General features: G+C 39.4%; 7 protein-coding genes and 1 non-coding gene across 8 annotated transcripts; 4 read left to right on the forward strand and 4 right to left on the reverse strand. All coding sequences in view use genetic code 12, as the record gives it.

Annotated features, from left to right (window-relative positions):
• Positions 1 to 274: 274 nt before the first annotated feature.
• RJT20DRAFT_144085 (M20 family metallopeptidase) lies at positions 275 to 1486 on the forward strand (the record flags this gene model as incomplete). The annotated part of the gene is made up of 2 exons (XM_064918709.1): positions 275 to 376; positions 401 to 1486. 2 exons carry the CDS (start codon positions 275 to 277, stop codon positions 1484 to 1486), a joined length of 1188 nt encoding a protein of 395 aa, XP_064777821.1.
• A 308-nt stretch (positions 1487 to 1794) lies between these two features.
• On the forward strand, positions 1795 to 3153 carry RJT20DRAFT_22678 (uncharacterized protein). Its single transcript, XM_064919314.1, has one exon. It carries the CDS (start codon positions 2102 to 2104, stop codon positions 3029 to 3031), a length of 930 nt encoding a protein of 309 aa, XP_064777822.1. The 5' UTR covers positions 1795 to 2101; the 3' UTR covers positions 3032 to 3153.
• An 844-nt stretch (positions 3154 to 3997) lies between these two features.
• TIP120 (Tip120p) lies at positions 3998 to 8137 on the forward strand. Its single transcript, XM_064916414.1, has one exon. The coding sequence runs from the start codon at positions 4133 to 4135 to the stop codon at positions 7973 to 7975; it is 3843 nt and encodes a 1280-aa protein (XP_064777823.1). The 5' UTR covers positions 3998 to 4132; the 3' UTR covers positions 7976 to 8137.
• Positions 8138 to 8259: 122 nt separating this feature from the next.
• On the reverse strand, positions 8260 to 10473 carry RIT1 (tRNA A64-2'-O-ribosylphosphate transferase). The gene has a single exon (XM_064916415.1). It carries the CDS (start codon positions 10355 to 10357, stop codon positions 8738 to 8740), a length of 1620 nt encoding a protein of 539 aa, XP_064777824.1. The 5' UTR covers positions 10358 to 10473; the 3' UTR covers positions 8260 to 8737.
• RJT20DRAFT_t12 lies at positions 8453 to 8526 on the forward strand. The gene has a single exon. It is a non-coding gene; the product is annotated as a tRNA-Asn (tRNA).
• A 270-nt stretch (positions 10474 to 10743) lies between the features above and the next one.
• Positions 10744 to 12182, reverse strand: RJT20DRAFT_125148 (uncharacterized protein). Its single transcript, XM_064916416.1, has one exon. The coding sequence runs from the start codon at positions 12155 to 12157 to the stop codon at positions 10898 to 10900; it is 1260 nt and encodes a 419-aa protein (XP_064777825.1). The 5' UTR covers positions 12158 to 12182; the 3' UTR covers positions 10744 to 10897.
• Positions 12183 to 12907: 725 nt separating this feature from the next.
• Positions 12908 to 14389, reverse strand: FUM12 (Fum12p; the record flags this gene model as incomplete). The annotated part of the gene is made up of 1 exon (XM_064920543.1): positions 12908 to 14389. The coding sequence occupies one exon, from the start codon at positions 14387 to 14389 to the stop codon at positions 12908 to 12910; it is 1482 nt and encodes a 493-aa protein (XP_064777826.1).
• Positions 14390 to 15914: 1525 nt separating this feature from the next.
• Positions 15915 to 18761, reverse strand: RJT20DRAFT_125153 (uncharacterized protein). The gene has a single exon (XM_064916417.1). It carries the CDS (start codon positions 18560 to 18562, stop codon positions 16121 to 16123), a length of 2442 nt encoding a protein of 813 aa, XP_064777827.1. The 5' UTR covers positions 18563 to 18761; the 3' UTR covers positions 15915 to 16120.
• Between the last annotated feature and the right edge of the window lie 8 nt (positions 18762 to 18769).

Raw genomic sequence — 18769 nt, forward strand, 5'->3', positions numbered from 1 at the left:
AACACTATAGATTGTATTTACCTTAGCTATAGTTAAGCCATTCGTTCATTAAATGTATAGTATTAACTATTATCTTTACAGTCTCTGCCACACATTATAACCGGACTGTGTAAAGAAGTGTTCTCACATGACCAATGAAGCAATTGAAGCCATAGATTGGGAATGGATAAGGCCACATTGAAACCATTCTAGCTCTTGGTAAACTATCTAAGATTGCCGTTAACCTTTGAAATCAATCTACAAGTGCCAATTGAGTACTAATATTCGTTCTAACATGAAGCTTTTGAGTCTTGCAGTGGTCGTTGGCATTGCACAAGCCTTCCCTTTCAACTATGGCTTTGGTTTTGGCTTCGGAGACCAGCAAGTTCCTCAACTAGTACAACCAATAGGTGCAGTGAAGGAGACTTCAGTATTCGAAGGACTTGAAGACTACAAAGTCGGAAAACACTCGTTATTGGACTTTCACAAAAGACTTATTGATATCGACTCCACATCGGACCATGAGAACAATGCTTCTCAATTCTTGAAGAAGTACTTGAAAGCAACTGGCTTAACTGTTGAAGTACAGAAGATAGACGACGGCTTGGAAGAAAGGTACAATATCTACGCCTATTATGGAAAGACAAGAGATACAAAGGTCGTGGTGACATCGCATTTCGACACTGTACCACCATATATCCCATATCGCATCGAAGGAACTAAGATTTACGGAAGAGGTTCATCTGACGCAAAGGGCTCCGTAGCAGCTCAAGTATTTGCTTTCTTATCTTTGCTAGAGTCTAAGAAGATAAAAGAAGGAGATGTCTCGTTATTGTTCGTGGTTGGAGAAGAAAACTCCGGAATCGGCATGATTACGGCTAGCAAGTCCTTAGGTGCTAAATGGGGTTCTGCTATCTTTGGAGAACCAACCGAACTTAAACTTGGAGTGGGACACAAGGGAATCTTTTCATTCAAGTTGACTGCCAACGGACTTGCTTCACATAGCGGCTATCCACAATTGGGGATTTCTGCTTCTGAGATCCTTATACCAGTGTTGAATGACTTGCTTCACGTCAAGTTCCCTGTGAATGCACTCTTAGGACCATCTACATTGAACATTGGAACTTTCAGTGGAGGACTTGCCGGCAATGTTGTTCCAGCCCATGCTGAGGCATTAATTGTTGTCCGTGTAGCTGGACAATTAGATGTCATTGCTGACCTTGTGAAGAAGACTGTTGGTAACATTGAGCACTTGGATTACGAGGTTTTAATTAACAAAGATGCCGTCTACTTGGACCACGAAGTTCCAGGATTTGACACTATTGTGTTAGCTTATGGAACCGATGTTCCAAATCTTCAGTTGGATTTGAAGTACCGTTACTTATACGGACCAGGAAGTATTCTCGTAGCACATGGTGACAATGAACATATCGATAACCTGGATTTAATAGAAGCAGTTAAGGGTTACAAAGAGCTTGTTCACCATGTTCTTGCGAACCTGGATTAAAAGCAGTAAACTATTTATATCGATAAATAAGGATAAACGATATGATAAAACCATATTCACTGTAACTTCTTCGGTATGTTCGAAATGCTTTAAACCTAATTGTTCCTAATTGTTCCAATAAAAATCCGAATGTATACAATCTCTATATCCAATATAAGTGTAAAAAGCTTATAGCGGACTCAAACCATGTATTTTATCAATATAGCTAGATGTCTTCTGAGTAATTAACCAGGTGATTTGGATTAACAACTTTTGAGGAATCTTTAAAAGACTCCTCACATCCGCAACTCATACTCTACAATTACTACACACAAAAAAAAAAGAAGAGAAATTCCCGTATATTGAATCTCTCAACAATCCCACATCTATTCTAATCTTATTTCCTTATTTCTCTATCCACTTCCTCAAGAGAACCAGTCTCCAAACGGGTGTTTACTAGCCATTAATTCCACTAAAATTTTTTGGGGCATCTGGCTGTACTTATAGTGAAAAATTCGTTACCCGGACACGCCAGTATAAATTTGAAGATGGCCCCAAAAATGGGAAGAGAAGAGGTTAGAAACGGGCAGTAATAGTGAAGTCGAAGTAGTAACAAGTCCAGTAGATATAGGAGTCATGAGTGAGAACGTACCGGCCTGGAAGAGAATTGGTTTGAAAGTGAAGAAGGAATTGGAGGAAGATCCTCTTGCTCTTTCTTCGCATATCGAATCTGCTAATATAACCAAGAAAGAGATCAAGCAGATCAACAAGCAGAAGAGGAAAATTGAGAGCTCTGTGAAGGAAAATGATAAGAAACCACCAAAGAGGGTCAAATTGCCTAAAGGGGAGAGACCTCCTCCTCCAGAAAAGGACCAGCTTGTATACTTGAAACAGTACCATACCGATAGAGATAACTGGAAGTTCAGTAAACAGAAACAGAACTGGATTTTGAAGAACATAAGGACTATTCCTAAGGAGTACAACAGTGCTTTGAGCTCGTATTTGGAGGGCTTACAAGGAGGTTCAAGAACCAGAATAGTGGAGTCTCTTAAGGTTATCGTGGACAAATGGAATATCCTCGCTAAAGAAGCAGAAGCTAAAATAGAGCGTGAGCTTGAGGAGAAATTGAATCCTAAGACAGACAAAGATGAAAAAGAAACCCAAAAAGAGGAGATCGACAATAAAGAGGAAGCCAAGGAAAAAGAGAGTGAAGTTGACTTTGATTATGCTGTTCGTTGTAGAAATTTAATAAGAGTGTTGACCGATGAGACATTAGAACTAGTAGGAATAGACGCAACGGAAGGCATCGAGGAAGAAGAGGAAGGCCAAGAAGAAAAAGAAGAAAAAAAAGAGCCTGCCGAGGCCAGTGAAATACCGTCCGAACTGAACGATGAAAAGAAGGGAGAAGAAGAGAAAAAGGAGGAAGATTTATCCAATTTGATAATAGAGGAAGTAGAAGTTGATGGATTGGATGAAGACGCAGAGGCTCAGCAGGAAGAAAAGAAGAAGTCCAAGAAGTCCAAGAAGTCAAAGAAGTCAAAGAAGTCCAAGAAGTCGAAGAAGTAAACAAGACTCACATAGACGCCACATGTATAGTGTAGTATAGTATAGTATAGTATAGTATAGAAAATTGCATCTAGAGGGTATGAATTTTGTATTATACCCTGTCATAATAAATGAAAAAAGAGAACCACACTGTAGATATAGATTCTATGTTGAAGAGGAATATCCCAAAGCCGAAGCCACTGTTAAGCCTTTTTTCCATATTTTTCTACCAAATTTACTGCCCTCCCTCCCTTCACAATCAAAAAAAAAGCATTCTTAGCTTCTAACGAAAAGATTTTCTTTATAAGTTCCAAGATTTCTCCTAATTTCTTAGAATACGGGCTCGGTCCTACATTGTTACACCAAACCCAATAGAATCAGGGAAGAAACAGCCTTAAGATTTTCCCTTAGAAATACATGACAGAGACCCAAATTCTTCAAAAGTCTCATATACATAGCTTATTCACAGCAACAGCTTCCCATTCTACCTCTTTTAAACCATCTTTCCCTATTAAATGTGTCATCTCAAATAGCTGCAAATTTATAGCACTCTCTCTCTACATACTCTTTTTTGCATCTTCCAGTACTTTCCCCTGCGTCTACCCACCAACACCCACATCAATTCCATGAACTACCTTCATTTATTTCCCAAATTTTTTGTTGCAAGCATTCCAGAACTCATCATATTTCAAAATATTCAACTTTCGAGCAAACTACCCTCCCCTCTCTCTCTAATCCACATCCTCCTACACACCACACCTCAACCAACTCTCTCCCATGCAACCACCTCCCACCTCTCCAAACTCCTGAACCTCCACGGTTTTTTTTCACAGCCAAAATTCTCACGCATTAAAAAAACTTTTTTCGCACACGCCACTTGATGAAAGATGGTAGCGCCAGAAAAAATGAGTCGTCACCAAACGGAATTTTGGTTCGTTTTTGGATTGATTAAATTTACAGCCAGTGGTTCTTCTTCTTATTGGTTGGTACAAGAGTGGAGTATATTCGTAATTGTTGATATTGTTGAGTGACAGTCGTGTTGGTATAGTAATTGATCAAATTTTGCAGTTTTTTTAGTGAATCAAGCAAATAAATTTTCCTCTGTTTCAATACTCGTCCACAATGCAAGAAATCAACTTGACCTCCTTGAAAGATAAGGCGTTCGACGTGGATCCTGATCTTCGATTCATGGCGCTAGAGGATTTCCGTAAGTGCTTGACAACTCCACTGAGCAGCGGATCTGGATATGATCAACATAATCGTTTTAGCACCAGAGCGTTGGAGGGTTTCATCCCAGTGTTGTTCAGATTGCTTCAGGACCACAATTCAGACGTTCAGAGTCAGGCAGTGAAGTCGTTTGAACCTCTCATTGGCCATCTCAGTAACGACTCACTTCTAGACGTGTTTGGTCAATTGTATAAACATGTATTGGAGGAAAATGTCAAGTATAAAAATGAAAAGCCCAACTTCAAAAGCTTTACGACTTCAATTCCAAATATGGCGCTTAGATCCATGTTGAATAGTACGCAAAACTCGTCAGACAGAAATATTGGCGGGAATTATGCCAATACAAGAGCGCTAGAGCCTACTTCGAGCAACACAAGCTTTATAACAGCAGGGAATGCTCCTCATCAGGTGAAACCACATCATCCCTTTGATGCTAAGTTATCGCGTGCTATCGTGGATTTATTGGTACCACAAATAACAATAAAACCTGTGAATATTGATTCAATTGAACTTTTATTCGATATCACCAAAAATTTGGGTTATGTATTATCGTACGAGGATTGGAAGGTTTTGTCTCAGTATCTCATTGATTTATCGCTAAAGGAGTCTGGAATTATCAGCAAGAGGGCAATTGCAACCTTTGAAGTGCTCTGCGGTTACATTCAAGACAATAGCATATTCTCGAAATCTATCGCGACTATTAAAGCCTCAAAATCTCAACTGGCCAGCAGTAGCGACATCGTCCGTTTCCAATTGTACTCTGTAGTTTTCAAGAGCGATGCTGAAATTGAGGAGCACCTCATTGATGAGGTATATGAAGATGTGGCCAAGACTTTGCGATTGGACGAGATGACCGTGGAAGCTGACGACTTGGATTTCGACAAATTAATCGAACTTAATCTTGTGAGAGAAGAGGGACTCAATGTTTTGAATGACTTGATAAATTCTAATTGTTCAGTAGAGAAGTTCACCAGCGGCCTTCTTGACATAATAGCGAGCTTTATCACTTTTAATCCTTTAAATGATGATGACGATCAGGATATGGAAGTTGATGGCGATGATGAAGATATCGAATTTTCAGATGACGAAATTGAGCCCAATGACTATGAGGAGAATGATGGTTCTTGGAAGTTGCGAAGCAAAGCATGTATATTACTTCAATCTTTTGTCGATAGGTTCCCAAGAAGCTTGGATACGATCTACAATTCTTTATTTGATTTAATCCCATTGCTCGACTCCAACGACTTAGCATCAACAGCTGCCATAAAGACTGCTAAACATATAGTTGATAGAACTAGTTCCAGGAAGGAACCACACTTCCTGGTATTAGAATCAAGAATAGTGGAGAAGCTCTTGACTGAAGAAAAATCTAGTCAGATACCACAAACTTTGAAGTTAATTGAAAGCTTGAATAAGTTTCATAGCCTGAAATTGATCCAAGGCACATTTTCAAAATTCAGTGAGCTTGATGTTAACACTGCAGGATCTTTGGACTACCTTCATCTATATAAGAATGTTCTCAAATATGTGGACGCCAATGAAGTTTTACCACAGTCTATTATAAACTATATCACCAAAGATCTTTTGAAATCCCTTAATGATAAATCTTTCAACATCATTATTGAAAGCATCAAGATATTTATTATCCTTCTCAAAAGCGCCAGTGCAAAGAATGTTAATGATAACCAAATTCTTCTCTTAATTGAAAACTTACTCGAAAAGGTTCAGAACTTCAAGTTATATTCTAGTGAACTTATTCTTTCTTGTATTAACTGCCTAGGCACACTAATTACCGATGACTTGACCTCGGAACCAGCTAGAATAATCGACGCACTCTGGAATTGCGTGGGACACGAAAGCACTGTCAAGCCGACCTTGGAAGTATTGTATCACTTCTACAGTTCTGGATCCGTAGAAGTTGCCGATCCGGATAAGGTTGTCGCTTACGTTGTTTCTAAATTAAATCGCTTGATACTTTCTTCAGACGATTCGATTAGCTATTTGTCTTTGACTTTGTTGAGAACGCTTGTGAAACGTATATCATTCAGTGATGAAGCTCTACAAGAAACTGTTCCAAATCTCATAAAATCGATAGGCAGAGGCAACAAGAACAACTTACAATTGTCATTTGAAGTCCTAGCCTACTTTACCGCAAAATATGATCACTTTGACACTTATTTTGATGAGTTCATTAATGTATCAGTCCAAGCAGTGAATGCACAACTTATCGACATCAACAATGCTCCATTCTTTGACCTAATAAGGTTGATTGCAAAAAAACGAGTCAACTTATTCTCCCAATTGATAAATGCTTTGAAGACTAACTTAGAAGCTTCTGCTAAGGTTTTAGCAATAGTCAGTATAGAGAGCAGTAGTTTCACTGAAATCGAGAGTCAGGAACAGAGGTTGGTCGGTATATTAGACGGAAATGTCAAAGAAGACCTCGCCAACCTTATTTTCATAGTTCAATTCCTAGGCCATACCTCAGAATTTATTGACCTCAAATATGTCAATATACTTCACTTTTTTGAGCTATTAGATACCACAAAATCACGGAGTTATGAGAACGATAAGAGAATTAATCCATTTGAAGAAGACAGAGCGAGAGAGGCTGCTGCTACAGCAATTGGATTGATAGTCAAGAAGGACACGACCGACCGTCTACCACTTTTATTGGAAAAGTATTCGTCAAATGTATTGAATAATCAATATTTAATAACTTCCTTTAAATTGGTGTTATCTAGACTTGATGAGTTGCAATTTGAAAGTGTGTGGAAGACATTGTGGGACCACCTATTTTCTTTGAAATTTAGTCATTCAATTAGTGGAGAGCTCAGAAATACAGGTGATCTCCTCAGTGACATCGTCGTAAAGGATGGTAACAAGTTGAATGAAATTTTCCAAAGATACTCAGGAGCATCAGAAGTTGAGACAAATTTAACTGCTGTTTATACTACTATTGTTATCATCAAGCACTTGATTAATAAATACGGAAATCTGGAAGGAGAGTTGAAACGGTTGGAGCAGTTGCTATTAATGTCAATTCCCTGGATTGATATAAAGAGTATCGATATTAAGCAGTTGATAATTGGTAATTTATTGACAGCGTTGCACAACAAACCAGTTATAATATTGCCAAACTTGAACTCAAGTATCCTTCCATTGTTGTATAATCAATTGGAAGCTGAGAGCGATTTTAAAAAAATCATTCCTATGGGACCATACAAGTACGTCATTGATGAAGGTTTAGAAATCAGAAAATTGAGTTATGAGTTCATCTACACGTTGATTTCTTTGGACATTCAACTGATTAATGAGTATGACATCAACATCAAAGAGATTGCTAAAAATATTATAAAGAAGGGATTGGTTGATGAACAGAATGATATCATAGTTTTATCAAGTATCAATTTGATTAACTTCATTAATAATCATGAAGGTGTATTTAAGGAATTGATAACAGAAGAATCTGGAGATTTACTTAATATTATTGTCAATAATTTAAAGTTGCAATTAGGTAAGAAGTTGGGTGCCAAAGCATCTGCCCAGGATACCGAAAACTACCAGGAGCGTATCAAATCGATTATTAAATTGACCAAGAAAATTAGCAGCTTAATTGAGGTTATTCAAATTGAGAACAACGTCAATTACTTGACGCTTGTGAATAATTGGAATGAGTTCCACAATGATGTGAAAACAAATTTCGTGCTATACTATAACAGTACCGAGAGCAAGTAGGCATGAAACGCATATATTTAATATTCTAAAAATGAACAACTGTTCCAAAGTGGAAATACCATTGCAATTGTAGAAAGTCGATAAATTTGTAGAAAGCGGATAAAAATAGCATTCTTGTACTCATGCAAAGGCATACAAGGTATATAGTTTTGAAGATAATACGACGGCATGGATTTTATTGAGTTTTATATTCATATCATTTTACTTATTGGGTAAGAATAAGGCCACTAGCTAATGAGAGATAATATAGATCAGAACATGTGGGAATTTAGTACAGAGAGAAACTGGGATTTGTGTTTCATCTTAATAGATGAAATACCCATATATATTTTTGAAGGGGTATATCTTTATTCCTAACTAACTAAACGAACAGAAAGACTTTATAAAGGGGAACTTTTTTTTTAAGTAACATGTGATGTTAGGAACGTGATTTTCAATGAACTTGAATGTCTCTGATCAAAAATAAACAAAAAGTACGACTTCGTGGCCAAGCTGGTTAAGGCGTAAGACTGTTAATCTTGAGATCGTGAGTTCGATCCTCACCGAGGTCGATTGTTTTTTTTGCAACTTCCAATGTTGTGCTACCAACAACTGAAGGTAGTTATGCCCCCCCAGCTTCTGAATCAAGACAGATGTAGTATCAAGAAATATCTATACTTAATTACAACCTTACATGAATTATGCGATGACACTCTGTAAGTTCTTATACTTGGATTCTCTTTACTGATATTTGCAAGCAAGCTAAGCTTTTTCTTGGTTATATTACATGAGATAAGTGTTGACGCTCTGTAAAGTATTTCTACTTGGATTCACTTTTCTGATATTTGCAAGCAGGCTAAGCTGTTTTTTGATGATGTCCTTGTCTATTCTGGGAGTTTCATTTGTAGGATTCCAATCCAAACCAAAATGCATACACAACAACAACAATACCAAGCCCGCACCAATGTCTTTTCCAGTATCACATAGGACTAATAGATTATTCTTAGTTTGTGGGTTAATTTTCAATTGGGGCACCAAGGAGGGAAAGACTTCTCTAAGCTGCTTTGACCCTTTCTTCGACGATTCGATTTTATACAGATAGATAGAAATACCTTCCTTCTCAGGCAATTCAAGGATTTTGAACTTGTCACTGAGTATAATGACTTGAGCGGCATTGGGAAAATCTCGTACTAAATCGTTATACTTAATATCCGCTTCAATCTTTCCAAGGGCAATGCCAGTATTTCTTGAGCTATTGGAGATAGAAGAAACATCTAAAGTTCTTCTTTGGTTTTCCTTTGTACTGTAGTATTCAGAATATAAGGAATTCATCCTTTTTACGAGGTCCTCCTCACTTAGCCAATCGTAGATGTAGCCAGTTTCTTCATCCACAATATTATTCTTCAGGTCCTTCAACAGAAGTAACTCCCAAAATAGCTTGGGCAGTAACTCACCCTTGCAGATATCGTTGGTTGCCCAAAGTTCGTGATCGTCAGCTGAACCTTGGACATAGTTCCACGATGTCAGAACCAATTCCTCATTTTCTAGTCTTCTCCTAACGCAGATTGATGCAGATTCCCCATCACTAGTTTTCTTCGATGCTGTTACACATTGTATTGAGTAATAAGGCTGCTGTTTTACTTCGTCTGTCACTTCTTCTTCGAATACAAATGACTCCTCTTGACCGCTTGTCAACAATTTGCATCCAGGGTATAACCAAGATGGAATTAAAGGCTTTCGGTTACCTCCAAGAGCAGATAATAATTGTTCTTTATCGATTAGCCCCAAATGCTTCACTTCATGAACAAATCCGTCAATCCGCTTCATGATCAGATTGTGCTCACTTCGTGAAACCATTTCTTTGGGTGTTCTGAGCCATTGGTTTTCGTTCTTCAATCCAAGCACGATGGAGATGACATCTTCCTTGGTGTCACCAAATTGATCCTCTATTTCCTTTCTGATGTCTTCATCTCCCACTCCTTCATATAAAATGCTGTTTAACACGGCACACCATATGGGAATTGTCTTCAGCAACGCATCTGGCATCAATTTTCCCTTTCTGGTGGAGTCTATGATGGAGATGCCTTGATTCTTTGCAATAAGAGGAAGCAAGTGAAAGTTAAGTCTACGCATTGAGAACTTCCACTCATTGGTATGGCCATCGGTAGACTTAAAGTATGACGATTCTACCTGTTTCTCGTTCGGTACATACCATAATCCGCATCTTTCATTTGGTACTAGCGGAAACTGTGCCAACTCCGAGCTTATATCTTTCAATGAAGCAATGAAGAATGAGTCATATAGGATGGATTGAAGACGATTCTTCAATGACAACTGGTCTCTTTTAAGTTCCTTTCGCACACTCGATATACTATTTTGATTGTATAAGTTATGACTATTCATTTTCTACAACTTACCATCAGACTATCTAATAAAGAAGAAGTGATCTTTAAATTTTGCAATTATATTTTCGCAATTTTTTTTCTGTATACCGTTTTGATGGTTATCGATATATATTATTTAATGATAGGATTGTTATGAAATATTTATGATTTTGAATATTATTTCTTGAAATTCGTTAAAACCAGATGGATAAAGGTGAAATTTCACAGATGTGTCTTTTGAGTGAATTTGGTGTTATTGCAAATTGGTACTGGTAGAAGCATAAACAGATTTAGCTTTGACTTGCATGGTGTTTTCTTGAAATTAGTCATATTTCTTCATAAATCAAGTAAAATTTTGATATTTCTTCTTAGTGTGATTGTTATATTGGCATTGATATTATATTGGATGTGGTTATACAAAATTCAAAAGAATAATTTGTTGAATATTTACAAATATATTGTATTAATGCCTATACTGTGACTATAAACTGTATGATAATATTAATTTCGTATTATTTCTTTTTACATGAGAGGTTGTACCTACTTACCTTTTGCTATTCTATCTGCCAGCTCTGGCTTTCTTGGCCTTTTTAAGAGCTGCCAAACGCTTTTCTTCTTCCATTTCTCTGCGATCCTCCAACTCTGCCTTACGCCTGGAACTTTGCTCCTCTTCTAAGATATCAGCACCAGTAGCTTCCATGTCGTCATCGGAGTAGTCGTCGTATCTATCATAGTAGGCTCTTTTCCTCCCCTTGTTGAAAATAGCCCAGATTTCGTCTCGGTCGTAATCATTTCCAGCGGATCTGGAGTAACGTTGGTCTTCTTCCTCCTCATCGGAAGCGATAAACGAATCAAGGTCGTCGTCTTCGTCTTCATCGTAGTCGTCGTATTCTTCCACATTTCTACGGTTACCACCCTTTCTTGCAAGAGGCTTGTCTTTGTACTTCAATCTCTCCTCGAGCTTTGTCGATGGGCCCCTTATTGGCAATGGCGCCTTTATCTGTGGCTTATGTTGTCTATGAGATGCAGCTTCCGTAGGTCTATTATGCTGCTTTTCACGGCCAATAGGAGCACTTCTCCTCTCGCTGCTGAGAGGAACACTTCTATTACGATAGCCTGGTTCTACACCTCTAGGATTAGACTTTCCAGTTTCTGGAGTTCTCATTCTCCCTTTAGAACCAGATAATTCAGGGTTTGCAGAAGAACTTCTGGACATTGGTTTTACTGCACCAGCCGATTCTGGAGATTTGCTTTTTGGACGAAGTGCTATCGAGAGCTTCGTCTGGTCTATTTTGGTGGCTCTTTTCATTAAATCATTATACGTCAATTTCTTGACAGGCAGTTTTCGCTGTTGGTTGTTCTGAAACTGATCTCTGCTTGGCGAAGCAGTCAGAGATCTACCTCTTCCACTATTATTGCCAATATTACTATTTATATTACTGGGTCGGCCATTTACTTTGCTATTGCTTGAACTAGCAGCTTTCTTAGTACTATTGGCCCCATTAGCCCCATTAGCGCCGTTCGCTGACTTCAGTTTCTTAGGAGCTAACCCCTTTTTGGCCCTTTCTTCTTGTTCTCTTTTCTCTCTTTCCAATCTTCTTTTCTCCTTCAACATCGCCACCACGGGATCCACTTCGTGTTTCTCTCCACTTCGATATGTGTAAGTACTAGAAGTGCTAGGCAGAGAACGATCATTGCTTCTACTGCTACTGCCATTACCACTAGACTGCGATGCTTCTACACTTTTACCCGCTTGCGGCGCTTTTGCAGGTGGCTGGCCTTTCTTTTTGACATGCTGTAGAATAGTAGACAATGACATATATATCTGAAGACAACCTCTTCACTGGTCTTAAAGAAAGAAACAACTAAATTATCTATTCACTTATTATACCACTGGGCTTGAAATAGAAGTCATGACAATCTCGGTAGACGCACGCTCAATGTGTGGATGAAGACAGTTAATAAGTTAGCGCTACCAGTTGAAGTTATCATTAGGGTGCAAAAAAAAAAGAAGAGGGAGGAAAATGTGGGGGATCTTTTTATGGGTTTATTTGTGTGTGTGTGTGATGATGATTATGTTGAAGTGATGAAGTGGTGATGAAGTGATGAAGTGATGAAGTGGTGATTATGTGATTATGTGATGATGTAGTGATTTGATGTTGGTTTGGAGCGGATTATGGTGTTGCAGTGAGAGTGTGGGTGTGAGTAGATGTGGGTGTGAAAAATAGAGGAAGTGAATGTATATATGTATTTACATATATGACTGCTGTTCTTTATAATAGAAGTATATCCATTTGGTAGCCTAAATTTTGAAGGGATGAATGCTTTGTTTTCCTAGTTTCTTTGTACATTTCATCATTACTGCGTACTAGCAATTCTTCTTGGCAGCCTTGTGCTGTACTTATCTGATTTGATGAGAGCTGAGATGCAATACTGAAGGCTAATTGAAACTTACTAGACCAACGCTTTCTACGACATTCCAGGGCTATTGCAACCTAGCCCTATATTCACAATTGCTAATAAATAATGTATTCTTCTAAACGACTATTTGACAGGAAATTCGGCTCGCTTAATCCTTTGGACCAATCATCTTCTCTGGTCTGACCCACTCATCGAACTCTTCACTGCTCAAGACTCCCAATTCCAAAGCAGACTCCTTCAAGGTCAAACCCTTCTTGTGAGCGTTCTTGGCAGTCTTGGAGGCGGCATCGTAACCAATCTTTGGGTTCAATGCAGTGACCAACATCAAGGACTCGTGCAAGGTCTTCTCGATCTTGTCCTTGTTAGCCTGGATACCGTCAACACAGTGGAGTCTGAACGAAGCAGCACCGTCAGCGATCAATCTGATGGAAGATAACAAGTTAGCAATCATGACTGGCTTGAAAACGTTCAATTCGAATTGACCAGAAGCACCGGCAAAGGTGATGGCGGAGTGGTTACCAAATACTTGGGTAGCGACCATGGTCAAGGCTTCGTTTTGGGTAGGGTTGACCTTACCTGGCATGATAGACGAACCAGGTTCGTTTTCTGGCAAAGCCAATTCTCCGTAACCACATCTTGGACCGGAACCCAAATATCTGATATCGTTGGCAATCTTGAACAAGGAGACAGCGACGGTGTTCAAAGCACCTGAAGCCTCGACAATGGCATCATGAGCAGCCAAAGCCTCAAACTTGTTAGGGGCGGTCTTGAATGGTAAACCAGTCAACTTGGAGACTTGGTCAGCGATCTTGACATCCCATCCCTTTCTGGTGTTAAGACCAGTACCGACAGCGGTACCACCTTGAGCCAAGTATAGCAAGTTTGGCAAGGTCTTCTCGATTCTCTCAATACCGTTGGAAACTTGTTGGACGTAACCAGAGAATTCTTGTCCTAAAGTCAATGGAGTAGCATCTTGCAAGTGAGTTCTACCAATCTTGATGATGTCGGCGAATTCTTCAGACTTCTTTTGCAAGGAGTCTCTCAACTTGGTCAATTCTGGAAGCAAAGACTTGGAGATTTCGGTAACGGCAGCAATGTGCATCACAGTTGGGAAAGTATCGTTAGAGGACTGGGACATGTTACAGTGGTCGTTAGGGTGGACAGGCTTCTTGGAACCCAACTCACCGCCCAAGATCTCGATGGCCCTATTGGAGATGACTTCGTTAGCGTTCATGTTGGACTGAGTACCCGAACCAGTTTGGAAGACAACCAATGGGAAGTGGTCGTCTAACTTACCCTCGGCCACTTCGGTAGCGGCTTGTTGAATGGCAGCAGATAACTTAGGGTCCAAAGCACCCAATTCTTCGTTGACAATGGCAGCGGACTTTTTCAACACACCGAATGCGTGGACAACAGGTAATGGCATACGAGCAGCTGGGCCACCGATCTTGAAGTTCATCTTGGATCTGGCGGTTTGAGCACCGTAGTACTTTTCGGAGTCGACTTCGATCTCACCGAAGGCATCAGTTTCGATTCTGGTGGCCTTGAGGAGGGTTGCGGTGGAAGCGAGAGATCTTGTTTGGGATCTTGCGGCGGCAACGACCGACGATTTGGTGGATAATCTCAACATGGTTTTTTATTTAAAAAAAAATGGAAAAAAATGAATAGTTACTGGAAACGATTTAACAGAACAGCAGCGACGACCAGAAGTGAACTAGGAGTGACGAACTGACGAACTGACGGACGAACTAACTAGCTACAAGGCAACAAAACAGGGTGATCAAGTCAATGAACAACACACTACTCGAACTCAATTGGATGCGAACAAGTAACTAACAAGTAACTAGCAATTGGATACAACCAACAAGAAGAAAGAAGAAAGAAGAAAGAAGAATAACACACTTTTCTCATTTCCCATTTCTCATTAGCCGCTTTACTGGCAACATTTTGGCAGTCAAAAAACGATTTCCATTTGGCAGCATTTCTGGGGTAGACACGCCATTTTTAGTGGGTGCGACATTCGGGAGATGTCGGAGCCGGAGACGAGGAGCCGGGGAAGGAGGAGGAATGGGGAGCTGCGATTGGCTGAGGGGGGAGAGGGAGGTGGTTGATGTGGGGGAGGTTCTGGGAAGGTTTGAGGAACCGGGGTAGTAGGGTGGTGAGGAGGGTCGGAGGGTGGTGATCTTAGAGAGAGGATTGATTGGAGAAGTTGTAGAATTGTAGGGAGAGGATTGTACGGAGAAGCTAAAATATGAGTAACCGGGGTAGTAGGGTGGTGGAGAGGGTCGGAGGGTGAGAGAATTGAGATTGTAGGGATAAAGTTGGAGAGAGAATGGATTGTGGGGAGAATGTTTTAGGGAGAAGGTTACAGGGAGAGGATTGTATAATTGTAGGGAGAGCATTGATTGTAGTGAGACATTTTAGTGAGAGGATTGTAGTGTGAGGATTGTAGCTTTGTACCATTGTAAGGAGAAGCTGAGAATGAGGAGCCGGGGTAGTAGATTTGTTAGGGTGGTGAGACAAATCAAGAGAGGATAGATTCTAGAGAGAGGAGTGTAGGGAGAGAGTGGATTTTAGGGAGAGGATTTTAGGGAGAGTGGAGTGAGTGGACAAGGTAGTAGGAAGCGATCATTTAGTGAGGAAGCGATCATGAGGAACGGACTCTTTACTGAGGTCTTGTGAGTCAAGGATGGAGAGAGAGTTTTTGAGGAGGAGGATGCAAATTTGGTAGACTCATAAGGACAGTTATATTCAGAGTGTGAGTAGCATTGGTAGTAGGGCGTAGGGTGTTGGCATTGGTTGTAAAGTATAGGGTGTAAGGTGTAGGGTGTAGGAGAGTGGTATTAATGGGTGCAAAAAAAAAGCATTATTAGTATTGTGCTAGTTATATATATGTAAATCCAACTTCTAGTGTCAAAGTAATAAAGTCAATTAAAGTCGCCAATGTTAACATGAGTCTTAATTATTGTTATTGTTTTATCTTCATTAATGGGCATTCCTCAACTTCCTGTTTACTTTTCTACATATACATATATGCGATAGTTAACAATACTGCCCAAGAAGAGACAGTTAAAACCCAAGGCCAAATAACGATGGTGGAACGAGTGACTGCAAAATCCGAAAGGTCTGTAATCATATAATTTGCATAGAAAATATGCCCTTGGGTGCAAATCGAACATGGCAAGGTTGCATTTGCAATGGGCCATGGTTTCTACGTTCCATTAGCCATTCTCTACACTTCTCCTCTAATAATGCTAAATATCTATTACATTATTATGCTATAACTCTATTGTATACACAAGAAATGCAAAATGATGGTCTTTTCCTAAATCGCCAACCTAATGATCCTAGGTCAAGCTCCTCAATAACTGCGAAGCTCTGAAACACTAGGCCACGGCCACAGAGTAATTCCTTCAATTTCTCCGCCCGTTCTTTGACTATCCTCTTTGATCTTAGCGAAATGCTGGATATACCTATATGAGTACTCCTCCGGCAATGCAGCCAAAAGCTCCATCAAAGTATTGCGCAGTGGCGTGAACTTTAAAGCTTCCCACCACTTAATAATATCTGATAACTCTGAAACGTAATTATACTTGCCCAACATTTGAATGTACCTCCGCCATAATTTATTTTCTGGATAGATTTTGAACTCGACATCAGACGAATCTAATTGAACGTTACTTTTAAACTCATGTATCACCACCTGAGTGGCATAGAGGTCACCCCAAAGGTTACATGTTCCTTCTTCATTGGAGTACATAGCACCTTTTATCAAAGCAAGTAAACAGCTCCCATTTGGAGAAAGATCTCCATTGGCACTGAGTTCCCGTTTGTAAGTCTCAAAAAGGTCTTTGGAATCTATTTCTGCCTCGCCCTCCAACATAAGTCCAATTAATCTAATAGATTTCTTCTTGAAACCGTTAGAATAGAGATAGCGAGCGTAGTGAACCGGGCTTTCAAATCCCTTGAATTGAGACTGGCTAGATATTCTTTCCGTACGTCCCTTAAGAAGGTCTTTATCCCATGGGTAATATGTCTCCACCAAGTCTTTTTTGCTACTTCTATATAGCATAGAAATGTACTTCGGTAAGAGGACACTATTATGAAGAGTAACTAGCTTTTCGTCCTTGGATAACATGACATCAATAAAGTCATCGAATTGCTTCAAGTTACTGACAGGTACCAAAAGAGCTGAAACAATATCTTTTGTGATGATTATGCGATCCGAGTTTCTTATCAATTCGTTTAGCACATTCTTAGATCGCTTCGCATTAAGCAAATTAAATTCATTCAATTTGGAGATGAAGCTGAACCATAATATAGCCGAATGAAAGTATGTTGTGGCAGCATTATTAAAATGGTGAAGAAGTTCTTCGGGTGTTTTCGAAAGATATATCCTCGTGACATTGTAAGATACCATGTCTTTACTTGAAATCTCATGTTCTCCACTGAAGAACTTCTTCTGTGCAATCTCAAATAGTTGAGTTCCCTTTTCTGTGGATTTGGTATTTATCGCCAATACGATGCCCATGAAGGATCGGAGGCTAAGTTTCAGACTTGTCTTCTCCTTTGAGTCACCTGTTTGCGAAAGATACTTTACAAGAAGCTCTTGTGACGTGATAATACCTGTCATCGAGGTGGGACTTTTATTAGGTGGTCCTTTCAAATACATCTCTGCCAACAGCCAAATCAACTCGTTAAGATAATGAGATACAATAATAGGTACTTTGACGCCAGATTTTGGATTAGAGTAAAAGGAAAATGTCAGTTGAATCAACTCAAGTAACTTGGATGGTTCATACTGAATGCAGTAGAATATCAAATTGTTAATGCAATGCTTCAAGTGGCTGGGTTTGTCAACGTATGCCACTGAAATGTGTCGTATGTACAGCGTCCATATATCAAGTTGTAATCGAAATTCTTCCTTAGACATGGGAGTCCTTAGAAGAACGTCTGCTAGAACAAATGCTGGAATGTCAGTTAAATTAGTTAACGCATCACAACTTGAAGTCACGCTGGTTGCAATAAGAGAACGAATCCATTTAATTAGGTCCTCTTCTAGTAAGGGTTTAGATTTGAATTTTTTGGAAAGTTCATTAAAGCAAGCTATCGATAAATGAAGCGATTTTGTTGCTTTTAAATCTTGATTCGGTTCCGAGAACTGTTCTACAAGGAGAGCAGCGCTCTCCACAATCTCGTTACTATAATGAACCAGTTTAGTATTGATGTCTTTGCTTCTAGGTAGAAGTCTATTATAGACATCAGTTAAATAATTGACTTGTTTGGTGGTCTGTGAATGGATATATGTGTCCTCTAGTACGTTAGGATTAGTAATGTAATGCAATGATAGAATAATATGGAAGACTATCGGTTCTAGAAGTCTGTTAGACTTTATCTGGGGTGAAAGATGCTGTGTAAGCTCATTTTTTGAATGAGTTGAGTAGAACTCGCTTTGTAAAAGGACTAATAAATGTCGTATTGATGGTTTTATGGTTGTATGGTGCTTGTTGTACTTGTTTCTTTCTCGTTCTAGTGATTTATAGAGTGTTCTGTGGACTCTATCTAAGCTCTTCTGTTGTATAAATGAGTCAAAAACCGGGTTTTTCAATTGTGAAGTCCCGGAAAATGACTTATTGGGAACGACAATTCCAGTTTCAGTGTAGTACAGTGCTCTACGAGTAATATTAATGAAGTTAGACCCCCAATTAGTGGCGTAAACCCGACTTCTTGGGGTATGCAAAAGTCGATTTTTGGTTATAAAAGCCCATGGAAGACGTCGTTTCCATATTCGAAAAAAGCTCATTTTCGGGGTGTTTTTGCAATTCGCTGTGTAGTTTCAGGTTCTGTCGGTATCATATATACAAGTGTAGCATGTCTTTTCCCCGATTTTCTCCAGAAAGAACCGTCTCTTCTTGTGTTCTTCTACAAGAACATCGATTTTATCGGCTCGCTTGATTTTTCAGCCATCTTCTGTGGTTTCCCTTTTGGGACGCACTGCAAAAAGATCAAA

The sequence above is a fragment of the Scheffersomyces xylosifermentans genome (genome assembly GCF_036884685.1).
Source record: "Scheffersomyces xylosifermentans strain CBS 12540 chromosome Unknown RJT20scaffold_1, whole genome shotgun sequence".
NCBI lineage: Eukaryota > Fungi > Ascomycota > Pichiomycetes > Serinales > Debaryomycetaceae > Scheffersomyces > Scheffersomyces xylosifermentans.